Below are 16,989 nucleotides of genomic sequence, written 5' to 3'. Positions count from 1 at the left end.
TTGCAACATGGTTAATACAAAAATATATTTTCCATGTTTTCACATGTATAATTGATGTCATATTGCTTGCCTTCTTAATAGTTGGGGGAGGGACTAAAAAGAGGAAGAGAATTCAGAACTCAAAATAACAAAAGAACCCTAAAAACAAATAATAAATTAGTTTTTTAAAAACTTAGTGTACCCTACATTTTAGGCACAAGTCTGCCAGAAACAATTGTATTTAATCCAACATTTTCTAAGAATTTCTAGACTAGAAGAGATGTCCAAAGTGACATACTCTTCTCATTCCCTGTGGATATGACTCTCTCTTATCAAGGTGATTTGAGGTACTTCCCCAAGACCTTTAAGTTCTTCTAATCTCATTTATAGTTAAAGAGAAATAGAATTTAATTGTCTAGGGTGAGGGAGAGTCAGGATGGTGGGAAATCTGGTTCACTTTTTCCATATTTATCATTTTTTTTAAAAGACAAAAATGAGCATGAATTTCCCGTTAATTATTAATTATTCAGAAATAATTTCTTATTGTGTGTTAATATTCCTAATGGATTATCAAAACTTTAGTGCCTTATCCTCTTTAGACTGTAATATACATACATTTTATAAAAATAGAATTGCTACTGCATTTGGTAGAATTTGAGCCCTTAGGAGTTTGTTTTCTACATTTAAGTAGAGAAAAGACAGTTTGGTTCTGTTTTCTGGGCTGGTGACTTGATATTTAGTCTCAACATGGGGTTCTGAGATAGGCTTGCTTTGATTTGACTTTTTAAAAAATTTAAATACTTAAGTAAAACCAGCTTACTCATTTTTGAACTTTATAATGGTTTCACATTATGTAGTGAAGCATACTGAATTTTAAAATGAGTCTTTGCTTCATTCAGCATCAAATTAACTATGGACATAGGTAGTGATAAATTAGCTTTTTATTGCTAAAAATCTCACAAGACTACATTGAAAGACTATTATATTTAACAAAACTAAATATTTACTCTTTACATATGATTTTCAAGACAAGTCCAATTTCTGGGCTTTCTGCACATTGCAGTTCCCCTCCATCCTCACTATACCCCAGTTAAATAAGATTGACTATAAAATTAATGTGTGTAATTGCAGTTTTCTTATTAACTACCCAATAGCTGAAAATTTTTGATGTGGACAAAAGGTGTAATAATAGCCCCACTGCTGGTTGGGTTGCCACAAAAGAAATCTTAACATTTGTTATTTCCCTTCTTGGAAGTTCACTTCTTATTGTGATACTGCAGTATTAATCTCTCCTGGCTCTTTAATCTTCTCTTTGCTCTGGTCATGTCTAAAACGTAGGAATGTGTTTTATGCTTAGGGATCTCTTAGCTTTCGGCTTTGCTTGTCTTTTTTTCCTCTTTTCTGGATATTTTGTATATTTAACAGAACATGCTATAATACTAGATAAAAACCTAGCAGGTAGTATGAGAGGCCACCTAAATATAGTGGACTTCAAAAGATCTGGGTTCACATCCCAGCTATGACTTTTACTAGCCTTGTGACCTTGGGCAAGTTACTTTAACCTCTCTGATTCTTAGTTTTTCTTACCTGTAAAAATTGATACTACTTACCTCATAGTGTTATTATGAGGAGAGGACCTCTTAAACCTAAAAGGTTAGGGATTAGGACTCGACCTGTGTTTTTTTCATTACCAGAGAGAACTCCCTCTTCCAATGGAGATCAGCACCTTTACAGAGTATAGTTTTAGAGACTGACCTAAAACATAGTTTAAGTGACTTGCCTAACTTGGTTAACACAATCAATAGGTACTAGAGGTAGGACTTGAACCTGAGTCTTCTCGGCTTTAGGTCTAGCTCTGTTCACTATATAGCCTTTTGACCTTAAAATGATATATGTGTGTGTTTTTATTTGTTTGTTCCAGTTTGAGAATTCAGATTTTTATGATGAATGAAATTATTTCTTGGGGGTGGGGGGGGGAAATCCCTTACTACTGGTGGAAGTTAGTAGATATTGTAATATTTTTCTTTTAAATACTCTAGTGATTGGATCTTGATTAGTCAATCCCTGGTGACTAAAAACCATCAGGGAAACTAGACAGTGAGTAATTTAGCCAGGAAAAGGATTATTATTTATTGGGCCCAGTGTTATGTTAATACTGTCAGTGACATTTGAAAGATGGTGGAGAATAGACCCTCCAGCACAGGACTGAAGAAGGGAAATGTTCTACTTTCCTCTTCCTCTGCCCAAAAAAGGTGGAGAAAGAATGGATTCTGCAGTCAGCGTTACTTCATTAACAACAGCTCATACCAGACTATTATATTTCACCATTTTTAATAGTAACTAAACTAGCAGAACAGAGTATCTCTGTAAATAAAATTTGCCTAGATTTTATCAAACTGATGGCAATATAAGCTAGGTGATGGTCCAGTTAGGTGGATTCTTAACCTTTTGAATGGCTGTGCTCAGATAGGAGTCATTACTGATTTCTTTTCACTTTGGAAGAAGTGTTCTAGTAGAGGGTTCCTTATGCTCCTCATCTGTGCATTGTCTTTTACTGTTATTGAACATTTTCTTCAGTGCCTTGAGTAAAGACATAAATGGCAGTCCTGTCAGATTTGAAGATGACAGAAAAGCTTGGAGGTACCACTAACAAACTTGGGAACAGAGCCATGATAGAAATCTCAACAGGCTAAAACACTGGACTAAACGTAATGAAATGAAAATTTAATAGGAATAAATGTGAAATATTACATATGAGCCTACAAAGTCAACTTTCACAGGGATAAGTAATTTATGTCACAATTATTATTTATATGATGTTCGTTAGTATTTACATGATTCCTATTTTTGCATTAATTTTTCAGGGATGTCCTTTAACACCTTTGCCTCCAGTTAGCATAGCTATTCGGTTTACTTATGTACTTCAAGACTGGCTACAGTACTTTTGGCCTCAACAGCCACCAGGTAAGAAAATATAATTTTTTGTTTGATAATGTTTCAACTATCTTAGTGAAAATGTTAATATAAAAAGATATATATTCGTTCTGCCAAAAATTTTATGAAATTTGTTTTTTGTTTTACATTATACAATTATTTAAATTGTAATCATTTATATATCTGATTTAACTGCATTCTTTATCACTTTCATCCTTTTTTCCTTAAAAAGTTTTGTTATTTTTAAATGGGGATGACATATTTACCATATATTTGATAATCTGTCTTTGGAAATTAATTTTATATAGAAATCACTCTCCTACTATAAACTGGCATGCAATAAATTATTAAAATAGTATAAAATTAGACATAAGAGAAACTATACTCATAGACTAAGAAGGGATGTATAGAAGATTTTATTTGTGAGCTCTGAAATTTGAGGAGATGATAAAATCATAAAAGGGAGAGAAAGTAGCAGTTATATAATACTATGTGCCAGGCTCTCTCTGTGTCAAGTACTTTACAAATATTATCTTATGATAGAAAATAGATACATATATATTGAAGATAAGAAAATGGCATACATAGGACTTTAGTAGGTAGTCTTTGAAAGTTTTTGTGGCCTACAGTTCTATAATCCTTCAGCTAACCTATGAAAGTAGAGTCTAAAAGATGAAGGTAGAGTGCAGCCATTGAGGATAACTTGTACAGAGGCTCAAAGAAAGAGTGTCACGTGTGAGGAACAGGAAGAAGGACAGTTTGACTGGATTGTAGAGTATGTTTATTAATATCTATTTAGGTTGGAAAGGCAAGTTATAGTCAGGTTGGAAAGGGCCTAAAGTGCCAGAAGAGTTTATATTTGATCCTAGAGGCAGTTTGAAATCGCTGCAGTTTTTCGTTCAGAGGACTGACATGGTCAGACTTACAGACCTACATGTTATAGGAAAATCATTTTGACAGCTCTGTGGAACATGGATTTGAGAGGCAAGGGAAGTAAGACAGGAATCCCAATTATGAGACTATTATAATAGTGAAAGTTATTAAAGCCTGAGCTGGGGTGGTAGATGTATGATTAGAGAGGAGAAGGATGTGAGATTTATTATAGAATTAAAAACAATAAGAGATGGGAACTACATGATCCCTAAAGGATAGTGTTGCCTTTGATAGAAATAGGGAAATTCAGAAGAGGGGGGAAATTCTGGGCAAAAGTATATGAATTCTGTTTTAGACATGTTGAATTTAAATGCCTACAAGATATCTACAGTAGTTTGAAATTTCTAGAAGACATGTGATGTGGAGCTGGAGATTAAGGGAGAGATCAGGGCTAGAGGAGTCATTTTCACACAGAAGTGATATTTAAAGGATGTGGTTGTAAAGAGAGGCAAGAAGAAAGAGAAAGCCAGAAGAAAGCAATGTCATAATGTGGAAGAAGAAAATATCCAAAAAGGGAGGATTGCCAGCAGTATCCATTGCCATAGGGAAGTCAAGAAGGATGAGGTTTTTCACTCTTTCTCTTGAGATTCTTGACATTTTGTTCTTCCTGATGAATTTTATTATTTTTTTCCCTAGCTCTAGATGGTAATACATTGGTGGTTTGAGTATTATGGCACTGAACAAGTAAATCAATTTAAGTAGTATTGTCATTTTTTAATATTGGCATAGGCTCCCCATAGGCAATTGCTCTTTTTCCAGTTAATTAGATCTGTCTTTATTTGTATAAACAGGATTTTATAGTTGTATTAATTTAATTCCTATGTGTGTCTTGGCAGGTAGATTTTCAAATCTTACACATTCTGTAGTCATTTGAAATGGAATTTCTCTGAAATTTCTTTCTTTTTCTTCCTGCTAAGTTATGTTGCTAATATACATAATTGCTAATGATGTATGTGAACAGATTTTATATGTTACAGCTTTTGAAGTTGTCACTTTGTTTTTTTCAGTAAGTTTTTAGTTGACTTTCTGGGGTTCCCTAAACCATCTTGGCTTTCCCTCTTGTTGGAAAGGCCTCTAGATTATCCCCATTACAGATAATGCTGAGTTTTGGTCTAGTGAATGTGTTTTTGAGGATGGAAGATTTGAAGGCAGTAGGTAAGGAACCAGTAGTTAGAGGTTAAAAATTCAAGAGAGGGAAAACAAAGAGCAAGCATTTATTGTGCACCAACTATGTGCTAAGTACTGGGGATACAAATACAAACAAAAAAGAAGTCAATCCATGCCTTCAAGGAGCTTACATTCTAATGAGAGAAAGACAACACACAAAAGAGAGCTGAAAAGTGAGGTGGGGGGAAGATATCTGTACCAGGGACACAGTTTTGAAGTCTATGAAGTTAGAAGTACAACTGGGAGCAATATGAAGGTTAAGTGGGCACTCCCCAAAATGAGGACCCTTGGACATACTCATCAATGAATTTGGCCAGCATGGTAGGATATTACAGGCTGAAAAGTCCATTGGGTAAGATGGAAGTAGTACCAAGGGAAGTTGCAGGGTGAGAGTGCCGCTGAGGCATGGTGTCAAAGTTCAGAAAGTCAAAAGTGCAGTTGGGCAGGGAAATTGAGCTTGGCCTTTCTAGTACCCCAAAATGGAGGTCTTGGAATTAAGTCACTGATGCAAGAAGGGAGACAGCATAGCAGAAGGATATTCCAGGAAGTGAAGGTTGAAAGGAATAATGGATATTCCAGGGGAAAATGGCAGATAAACAATGACTATGACAGATTTGTAAGATATAAAATAAATTCACACCAAACACTAGCATTTCTTGAAAAATACCAATAAAACTTAACAGGACATAGAAAGAGGAATTCCATTTAAAATTATCACAGAATGTGTAAACTACTTGGGAATCTAACTTTAAGATACACCAAGAGCTCTGTAAATATGACTACAAACAACTATTTATGAAAATAAAGACAGACAGAAATAATTGGAAAAAGTATCAATTGCTCATGGGTAGGATAAATCAATATAATAAAATGGCAATATTTACCCAAATTAATTTAATTATTCACTGTCATACCAATCAAACTACCAAAGCATTACTTTATAGAACTAGAAAAATAATAACAAAATTAATATGGAAGAAGAAAGAAAACAAGAGATATAATAAAAAAATGGGAATGAAGGGGACTTATGGGTGCTGTAACTCAAAGTGTGTTACAAAGCAGTAATTATTAAAACAATGTGATATTGGTTAGAAAAATAAAGAAACTGTTCAGTGGAACAGATTAGGTACATGACATACAAATGTATGTACTTAAAACTAAATACAAAGACCCTAGTTATTTGGTATTATGACACTCACTATATGACAAAAACTGCTGGGAAAATTGGACAACACTATGGGAAAATTAGGTTTAACCCTGCCTCAACTATAGTCTCACCCTAGATCTTCCCTCATACAGTACTTCGTACTTTATACTAAGATAAGCTCCAAATGAATGCATGATCTTTATGATTAAATCATAATAAAGTTAGAGAAGCAAAGAAAAAATTACCTGTCTGATATATGGATAAGAGAAAAGTTTATGACCAAAACAAAGAATAGAAAGGATCACAGAAGATAAAATGGAGAATTTTGATTACATGAAATTAAAAAGTTTTTGTGCATACAAAATGTAATAACGTTTAGATTAAAAAATGAAACAACTGGAAAAAAACATTTTCAGTGAGTTTCTCTGATAAAGATCTCATTTCAAAGATTTTACAAGAAATGAATACAAATTTATAAGAAAAAGAGCTATTTCCCAATTAATAAATCGTCTAAGGACATGAACAGGCAGTTCCTAAAGTCAGGCTTTCTATAGCCGTATTTACAAATATTCGCAGTCATTACTAAATAGAGAAATGCTGAGTTTCTGGCTCCTACCCAGCAGAGTGCCAAAGAAGACAAAAAAGGAATATGATAAACACATTGTCGTACTGTTAATGGAGCTGTGAATGGGTACAACCGTTCTGGAAAATAATTTAGAGTTATACACAAAAAATTACTAAATTGAGTGCATGCTCTTTGTCCTAGCTATACCATTGTTAGGCCTATACCCTAGATAGATTAAAGAAAGAGGAAAGGGTCCTTGACATATAAAAATATTTATGGCAACTCTAATTTTGTGGTGGCAAAAAAAAAAAACAAAACAAACTGGAAACTGTGGGGATGCCCATTAACTGAGGAACAGCTAAATACATTGTGGTTTAAGAATGTGATGGAGGACTCTCATCCCGTAAGAAATGAGGGAAGAGATCATTTCAAAAAAATATGGAAAGACTTGTATGAACGGATGCAGCGTGAAGTAAGTAGAAGACTAATTTATAAACTTTAACATCAATATTATAAAACTGAACAATTTTGAATGAGCAAAATCAAGAGAATACTTTACATATTAATAATAATTCTAAAAGTTATAAGAACTATGACCAGTACTATAACCATCCATATTTCCATCGAAATGATGATGAAACATGCTATGCATGTTTGTATACAGCCACTGCATTTGTTTTACTTGACTGTATGTTCATTCCTAGAATTTTGTTTTGATTTTCTTTCCTTTATGGGTTTTTACATTTTTTTTCTTTATAAGAGAGAGAAAATAGATTTATGTTAATTTTTTTTTTTGAGAGGTAGAGGAAGGGTTCTACACATGGGAAATTTTTAAGATAAGGTCGCTGTATTTTAAGTTTTACTTAGCTGTTTTACTTTGTTACAAGAGACCTGTCAACAAGTAGGAGTAATCTATAAATACATGTAATGTAAGAAGAAAACAATAAAATTTTGAAAAGTATAAAGAGCTTACACTGAATCACCTCAAATTTCATAGTAAAGTAAGAGATGGGATACTCTGCAGAAAGAGAAAGTAGAGAGATAGAGGTGGTTGAGGATTGAGGAGAGAAGAGACATTTGTAAATGCTTTTGTGAGGAATAAGAAATTAATGAGGGAAGAATAAAATAATTGACTTGCTTCAGTGAGAGCCCACTTAAGTTGGATAATTCCCATCAAAATAGTTGACCAAACAAATGCAAAACACTTTCTCTTTAGAAAGAATTTTTAAGTCAATGAAAACTTTTCTAAAGTTATATTCTAACAATAATTTTTCATTTGCTGTTCTTATTAATGTACCATGTGCTTTTTATATTTTTGTATCTCTTCAAAAGTCTACATTTTATGAGACATGTTAGTAATTGTGCCAGTTGTTATTGTAATCATTTTTTAAAAATAAAGAAAATTAAATAAATTGTTTTTAATAAAATATACTTTACCAAGTAATTAACTTAGAGGACTTCTTAATTTTAGTTATTAGACCGATGGATTATTGTCAAAAAAGATTTTTAACAAATCAGAATATCTCAAAAAATGCTTTAATTTTGAAACTTTTCATTGCAGATTTATGTAATTACAAATAACCTAATAACTTATGTTATATAAAAAAGACTTTAATTCTCTTGATGATGGATTCATAGTCTTTCTCTTTATGCATGTTGCTTCATAGTAGGCACACAATAAATAATCAGATGAGTAGAGTTTGTATTTTGGGGGTCCATCTTTCATTGATTAGCTTAGGAATCTGATACTCATCCACTCTTGCTACTGGCCAAGACTTTGAACTTTGTATCCCCTGTCCTCCCTCCCTCACCCAATTCTGTGAGCCTGTTCAGAGTAGGTCTTTCTGACTGGCAGTTTTTCCATCTGACCTCCCCACATCCACGCCTTTTGCTTTTTATGCTTTGTTCTCACGATCAAACTGTTGGATCTGCTGTTTTTAGGAAATCTCAAAAATATTAGATTTGGGTTATCTTATAGTGCTGAAGTCTAATGTACTTGTAGGCCTGGGTGTAATTTTAGGTGTTATGTACACCTAAATAATCTTACGATATTGTATAGATAGAAAATTTATCCTCTAAAGACTTTTAGATTGCCTAGGTTTCCTATCTCTTCATGCTTACCTAAATCCCATATAATGGGTAATATTTTTATTGTTGTTAAAATCAGATATAGATGCCATTGTTGGAGGAGAAGTTGGAGGCTTAGAATTTGGGAAGTTACCATTTGGTGCCTGTGAAGATCCAATTAGGTAAAAATTTATCTTTACCATTTCAATTATAACCCCAAATTGGAATTTTAATCAGTCTTTAGATTCTCTTTGAGTGACACTGCCACCTACTGGAATGGATGACGTCCTGGGAATAGTGATCTAGAATTCTGGTTATAATGGATTTTGTGTGGTTATTGAATTAGTTATGACATAAAATGTAAGAAATCTCTTTAATTATTTAGTGATTATGCTTTATACTAGCCATACAGACATGTAAACAGATTTGAAGTCCTCTTAAACGTTTCATACATTTGGATGTAATCTTAGGAAAGGAGGGCCTAGCAGAGTCACTTAATCAGAGTTATATATTCTTCGGTGATATACAGTGACATATTATTTTAATGATAGTGAAAGGAATTATTTCTGAAAAGTAGTTTTCTTTTTAATGTAACTGTGATGAGGTTGAGAAATAACTGAGAATAGAGAGGTAGTGATTAAGGGGGAAAAAGGGGGAAACACAATGGGGAAAGGAAGTAGATACTTTATGAGAGGCAAAAGTGGTAGACTTTTGATCCCTTTTAAATGAGAGGGAGAGGAAGGATGTTGTAGGTTAGGTGATTTTTCTGACCTTCCTCTACTACTTTTCTCAAGACTTTGCAGATACTCATCTAGAAACTAGAAAGAGGTCTCCTGAGATAATAAAGAATTGGATAGAATATATGGGAATTTAAACTAAAGGTTGAACCTGAAAAGAACAAATTTAATGGCTGTAATCATTCAGTAGCTTACAGTGGTAAATCTAAAATGTTATATGACCTGTTTGTTGACTTTTTTTGTTTATTTTAGTGAGCTCCATTTAGCAACTACATGGCCTCACCTTACTGAAGGAATCATTGTGGATAATGATGTTTATTCGTAAGTGTGTTCATATTAATGAAGTAAGGCTATATGCTTTAGTACTAAAGTTAAGCCATATATGTTTACCATTTCATTTTTTCTACAAGTATCTTTATTTTAAAATTGGTCAAGTCAGCGTAGTCACCAAATAACAGTGTTCAGTGATCCTGTGATTGTCATTATCCAGTAAAACATAAAAAGCAATACATGATTGCAAAAGGTGTTTTCCACTCTCATGGAAGATGCCCTTTGCAGAGTCCAAATGGAAAGAAGGATTCTCAGATGCTTCTCTTTATGTATTACATTGTGCTGATGGCATCAAAATTCAGATTGCTATAGGTCCTTCTCAGTGATATGTAACCATTCATAAGATATCAGTTTAGTAGTCCATAGAGGAGAAGCCAAGTGGTGGATGAAGAATGCATACTATGTAGCTGGATGGCAGTTGGATGGGCCGCCCTTTAAACTAATCCATAGATACAAATATGTTGAATAAGTACTGAAGATGAATAATACACTGGGTCCAGAATAGAACGAGAGCAGAGGAACAGTCTGGATTACATTTGGGAAGCCACAAAATGCTTTTAGCAATGGCAAATTGTTCTCTGAGACAAAACCTCTTTTTTTTTAAAAAAAAACAATTGTTGTCCTTCTGATAACTGTATGGCTATATATTATGAAGCATGGTGATCACTGAAGAATCAAAATCATAGGTTATATAGAAGCATGTGGGAGCATAAGTCTGCAAAGTATTATCATTGGGGACGAGCATAAAAGTTAAAATACAAGAAATGTATAATCTAAAAAGCATATGAGCTTGTCAAAATGAAATCACATGAATAAAAAAATGGGCATGCTAAATACTGACTCCTATCCAAAAGTAACTAGAGGGTGGACTCTAGCAAATAAGGTCGATTATTTCGAAATAGAAATTTTGGAAGATTTATGAGAAGATATTTGTTGACTGTGATATGTTGATTATTTGTATTCTATATTGACTGTTATGTATTGATTATGATGGATTATGCCTTATTTTTAAGATTTGTGTTTAAGATTGAGTGGTGTCATCATTGTAAATGGGTGGTTTTGTGTAAGTGGAATTGCATGGTGGGGGCTCAAGAGGGTGTAAAAGTGAGTAGAGTCTTATATTCCCTTATAACAGGGTTATCCCTAGGACCTTAAGAGAGCTTGAGTCACTACATATTAGTGATTCTTCTCTAGAAAGTCAGATTGCCAGTGTGTGAAGAGTGAACAAACTAGTCCAGAGAGTGACTCTCATTCCATGTTGAAGAGTTCCACATTTTAGGCATGTCATGCAGTAACAACTGTTAAACATGAACAACTAATTATTCATGCAAATTGAATTTGTATTTTTGGTAGGAAATTGCCTCAAAGGAAATCTAGATTTTACAAAATATGATTAAGTGACAGTAATTCTTAGAATGTTTTGGAATAGTATCAAGACATATATGTAGTTCTATGATAAAACATGTAATATCTACCCTGGTGATGTAGAAACTAGTTGAAAATTATGGGAGAATGTACTCAAAGAGGAAGACAGTTTGTTTCAATGATGCTGGTGTTTGTTGCAAGGCATGGAGAGGAACACTCTTCTTCTTTTGCAAATTCTTACATTCTCCTTTTGATAGATAACAATATAAAACTATGACATCCAAGATAGTACTGGGCAGACCTGATTTTTTCACTTTGCTTTCTTGGTCAGCCTTCAAGATGATAAGTCATCATAGGAGATAAAGTGATACTACAAGGAACAGTTATTTTTGGATTTAAATTCTGAAGACCTCAATTTACTTCCTGGCTCAACTACTTACTAGCCATCGGACCATAAAAACTCATTTTGCCTCAGGGAACCTCAACTTCCTTAGCTATAAAATACAATTCTTCTTAAAGGATTGTTAGGATAAAAATACTTTTACAAACCTTAAAATATGATGTAATGTGAATTATCCAAATAGATAATTGTACACTGGCTATTCTGAATACAATGAGATATTTTTTTTCTCACATCATGACATCAAATACCTTTGAATTTATCAGTTTGGGAATTCTAGGTAGATGTAGATTCCAACCATCCAAAACTTTTGACTTCCAGAGAGTTGCTTGAAGTTTAGAAAAACTAAGTGGTTTCCCTACAATCAGCTAGTGTTAAAACTGAGATTTGAATGAAAGTCTTTCTACCTTTAAGTCACAATTCCACTATACTTTTTTATACAGTTTTTTAACCTTTTAATTAAGCATGTTTGTGTGCCATTTTCTTCCTTTTTCTTAGCCACATGGCATATATTTTATACGTTAATTTTCTAATGAAGTTAAGAAGATTATTGGCATGCTCATTTTTCTACCTAATATGTCAATAAACTGAATTTGAATGTATTTTTAGAACTCTTAAAATTATCATAATTACTATATTTGTGTTTTTAGGGATCTGGATCCTATTCAAGCTCCTCATTGGTCTGTGAGGGTTCGAAAAGCTGACAATCCCCAGTGTTTGCTAGGTAAGAAGTATTGTTTTTTTCTTGAATATTTCCCTTCAGTCTTCTCCCATCTTCTAAACCTAAAACCTTGAAATAATTTTTGATTCCTTTTTTGAACTAGTCAAACTCTAGCCAATCTGTTCTTGTTTTTTAAAATTATAGTAATCTTAACAAGCACTTGAAAAAAACACAGTTAAATAAACACAAGATAAAGGATAAAACCATTAGCCTTGAACAAAGGAGAACCAAATGAATTAAAAAACAACCTACAAGTGGAAAACGCTTTTGTGTCTAAAGTTCTGCTGCTTTGGTTTTCTTTTCTTTTTTGCCTTTTTATATATAGTTTTTGTCAATGTCTACAGAGTTTTGATCCAGTTGAGCTCGTTTTCTGTTGCATATTTTTTCTCACATTTCCTCAAATGCTTCATACTTATCCTTTTTATAGTCCTATAATATTCTGGTACATTAATGTACCAGAATATTATTAGACAGAGAGGTTGTCTCCAAGTTTTTGTTACAAATACAGAAACTATGCATTTTTTGTATGCATGTCTATATTTTTATACAGATAATCTTTTCATTTTTTTGATATTTTAGAAGTCCTACCCGTGAAATTGCTAGGAAATGATTCATTCTGATCCTACCAGCATCATAACAGAATATCTGTTTACCTGTAGCCCCCCCAGCACTGCATTTTATAATTTGTGTAATTTGTTGTATGTGGGTATAAAGACACATCTTAAGATTGTCTTGATTTGCATTTCTTTGAATATTTGAGAATTCGATTATGTTTTTATGTGATATTTTGTATTTCCTCCATCATTCCTATGAGAAATAGAGAGTTAATTTTAGAGAACAAAAATGTAGGTGTGGGTATATATCTATCATGTCCATATAGATTCTGGATGTAAAACATTTCTCTTAGATGTTTAGTGTAATTATTCTCAATCATTTCTTTTCTTTTATATTAGAGATACTATCTTTTTCTGTACAAAAATATTTTTATCTGTTTAATCAAGCCCATTGATTTTTATCTCCAATAATTTCTCCTGTTTAATTGACAAAAATGTCCTTCTTCCACATCATTGTGACATGTAGATTCCATTTTTTTATGATTCATCTTTTAAATTTAGAATGCCTTGTGCTTTCTGTATTTTTTTTCCAGCGTTTTGGTTAGCAGATACGATTTGATTGGTGTGGGAACTCCTGGTGAGGAAACTCTCTGTATCAATGTAGATCTATGACCATTGTGCAACTTTTAGAGAGTTTCTTGGGGTACTAGAGCTTAAGAGATTTGCCCAACATCACACAACCAATATGCATTAAAGATAGGGGTTGATCCCACATCTACCTAGCTCTGAGGTTGGCTCTCTATTCATTATGTTACATTGCTTCTCTTTTTTCCAAATCCATATAATTACTGTGATTGTTCCCATATAGTACATTTTGACAACTAATGATAGATCAGATCAGTTGAATCAGACTTGAGTACAGACTATAAAGGAAAACTGATAGAGAAATACCTTTTGGTACAACAACAAAATGCATCAAATATTTTGGAATTAGACTATCAAATCATACAGGAGAAATCAAGGAAGAAGGATACAGGATGTAGAAAATCAAGGATATAAGAGTAGTCCTAGTTTATGTTTAGGTTGAAAAATGTAATGAAAATACTAATTTTTACCAAGCTAACTCAGAGATTTAACACGATCACATTAAAATATATCAACGAATTATTTCAAAGAATTAGTCATAAAATTCATATGGAAAAACAGATACAGGGATATCAGTAAAAAATATTGAGAGAAAACCAATTTAAAGGAACTAGAAATTTGAATTTTTAGTCTCTGCTAAATATACCAGGAATTCTAAAGGATGCTTTAAAAAAACACATTGAGTATCTTACTTTATACAGTATGTGTTACCAGATAGCTAGGGTGTAAGTAAAATTTTTGTACATTAAGTCATTCAAAATTTCTAGAAGGAATTCTGTGATAAATCTTTTGAAATGCAAATTGCACCCACAAACTTACATGTGCATGTGTGGATTTTTGAGTACTAAAATCTGTTTAAACTAGGTCACACCTGTGTATATTATATTGGTACAAATGTAAGTTGCCTCTAAATATAGGCAGACCTTCTAAATTGAGTTCTTTTAAAAAGGAAAAATATGCACATAGGCATACCTTTAAAAGTAAATAACTTTTACACTCATTACATTTTAGAGATAAGTGTTAATTGGATCTTTAACTTCAGATTTTCTGCAGCTTAAGGAAGCTACTAGATATTGAGTCAATGTCACCTTCCTTTTCTGTATTTCCACTGCCGTTCTCCCTGCTGTAAACATACATTTCTAGAGCATCCTCAGTTGTTCCAGAACTACTTTCTGTCACAGCAGTCCTGCTCTCTGCTAGTAGAATTCATGAGACAAAGTACAAATTTTGGGAAAGGAGGGCTTGTCTGAATCCCACTCAACTCTTTTATCATTTTCTTCAACTTCATTTATGTGAGATATAAAGGAAAATTGATAGGCTTTGAAAAGAACTGCTTCCTTTCTTTGGGATTTTAGGAAAATATATATATGTAATCTGTCAGCATTCTGCCAAGCTTGACACTAAATACAATTATAGGCTGAATTTAATATACAAACCAAAGTTGGTGAGGGGTAGTTGAGAGAGAGAGAGAGTGTGTGTGTCTGTGTGTCTGTGTGTGTCTGGTGAGTTGATTTCCCATTTCTCCCCAAGCAAGGATGTAATCAAGGAAAGTAAATGGCAGATAGTGAACTCTTCAACTAAGTATGGAGACATGTCTTTACATTTGAAAAAGTTTCTTGATTGAACTGGAATGGGTAACTGCCATTTGCTGGCTAAAGAGGGGTCACATCCTCATTGTCCTCAAAAACTAGTTCTGCAGCCCTTCCAGGCAGGCGACAGCAGCTGAGGGAGATGTCAGCTCCTGAAAGGGAATCACTTGTTATCTCTTGGAGGAAGGAAAGGAGTTCTTTCATCTGCCATGGCATCCAACCACAGAACTGTTCACTCAGCAGGTGATACCACATCCCTATCAGGGAGCAATGTGGAGAGTAAAATAGTTCAAGGCAGGGATCAGACACATTCTCTAGATAGAAATGGATATAGAGTAGTAGCATTCGGTTCAAGAATCAGCTTCAAAGATGGAGACACTTGACAGTAGAGAAGAGAACTGACCAAGGATTCAAAAGGAAAGTAGCCCTAGCAGTTGAGAGTTGTAAAGAATTGTGAAGAGAAACAGACTCTGGAACAGACTCATCTTAGTCTGCAAAGTTGAATGACCTGCCAGCAGAGATCCAGTGTCTAAAAGGGAATTAAAGGAGGCATCTGTAGTACCAGAAATAAGAATTGCCTTGGCCACATGTGTTCCCTACGTGTATGCCTCACTACCATTTTATTCTTAAGTTTGTGTCCACCGTTCCATTGTGTAATATGTATATTTGTGGGAAAGTGCATGGCAGGGTTCATGAATATAATATTTTGTAGCTACCATTCTCACTATGCCATGTTAATAAACACTTTTGAGCCAATTTTGTCCATTGACCAACTTTTGTGGTATATAGCATAATATACGTTTTTCTTGGTTTCTCATAAAGTCATTAGCCTCCATCTGTTCCATTCTAATTTTGAAAGAACTATTTTCTTCAGTGAGCTTTTGAACCTCCTTTTCCATTTGGCTAATTCTTTTTAAAGCATTCTTCTCCTCATTGGCTTTTTGAACCTCTTTTACCAATTGAGTTAGCCTGTTTTTCAAGGTGTTATTTTCTTCCGCATTTTTTTGGGTCTCCTTTAGCAAGGTGGTGACCTGCTTTTCATGCTTTTCTTGCATCTCTCTCCTTTCTCTTCCCAGTTTTTCCTCCACCTCTCTAACTTGATTTTCAAAATCCTTTTTTAGTTCTTCTGTGGCCTGAGCCCATGGAGTATTTATTTTGGATGTGTGGGATACAGAAGCCTTGACTTCTGTGTCTTTCCCTGATGGTAAGCATTGTTCTTCCTCATCTGAAAGGAAGGGAGGAGATATCTGTTCACCAAGAAAGTAACCTTCTATGGTATTTTTTTTTCTCTTTTCTGGGCATTTTCCCAGCCAGTGACTTGACTTCTGAGTGTCCTCTCCACACCAACCGCTCCTCCAGATCCACCTAGCTAGTGCTTGAGGTCTGAGATTCAAATGCTGCCTCCCAGCCTCAGGGCTTTTGGCAGGGGCGGGCTGCTATTCAGTGTGAGATTAAGTTCTGGTTCTCAGGTTGGGGCAGGGCTACCTCACGGGCTCAGTTCCTTTAGGGGGTTTATGCAGAGACCTTCGGCAATGGATCCTAGTTCCTGCATGCTTGGGAGCCCTTATCTGCTGCTGCCTCTGCTGCTGCCTCCCAAGGGGGCCTGAGTTATGGGGATACCCCATTCCCCTCTCAGCCAGCCAAAAAGACTCTCACTGACCTGTGGTTGGAGGGACCTGCTCAGCTGCTGGAGATTCCATCCCTGAAGCTTGCTCGGATCTGCTCCTCTCGGTGCCTTGTGGCCAAGGCAGGGCTGGGCTCTGCTCCGGGTCCGGGGCACGATGGACCTTTGCAGTTGGTTTTCCAGGTCTCTCTGGAACAGAAATCTCCTCCATTCTGTTGTTCTGTGGCTTCTG

General features: G+C 34.4%; 1 protein-coding gene across 3 annotated transcripts in view; it reads left to right on the top strand.

The window, feature by feature from the left end:
* Positions 1-16,989, top strand: part of RAB3GAP1 (RAB3 GTPase activating protein catalytic subunit 1) — an 87,750-nt gene that overhangs the window by 36,179 nt on the left and 34,582 nt on the right. For all 3 annotated transcript variants that reach the window (XM_072613234.1, XM_072613237.1, XM_072613236.1), the window contains 4 exons: positions 2,844-2,943; positions 8,893-8,974; positions 9,782-9,850; positions 12,275-12,348. In XM_072613234.1, coding sequence (XP_072469335.1) covers positions 2,844-2,943; positions 8,893-8,974; positions 9,782-9,850; positions 12,275-12,348 — 325 coding nt within the window. The remainder of the gene's footprint in view (positions 1-2,843; positions 2,944-8,892; positions 8,975-9,781; positions 9,851-12,274; positions 12,349-16,989) is intronic.

This window comes from Notamacropus eugenii, chromosome 5, assembly GCF_028372415.1.
Source record: "Notamacropus eugenii isolate mMacEug1 chromosome 5, mMacEug1.pri_v2, whole genome shotgun sequence".
Classification (NCBI taxonomy): domain Eukaryota; kingdom Metazoa; phylum Chordata; class Mammalia; order Diprotodontia; family Macropodidae; genus Notamacropus; species Notamacropus eugenii.
This window is presented reverse-complemented; position numbering and strand designations above follow the sequence as displayed.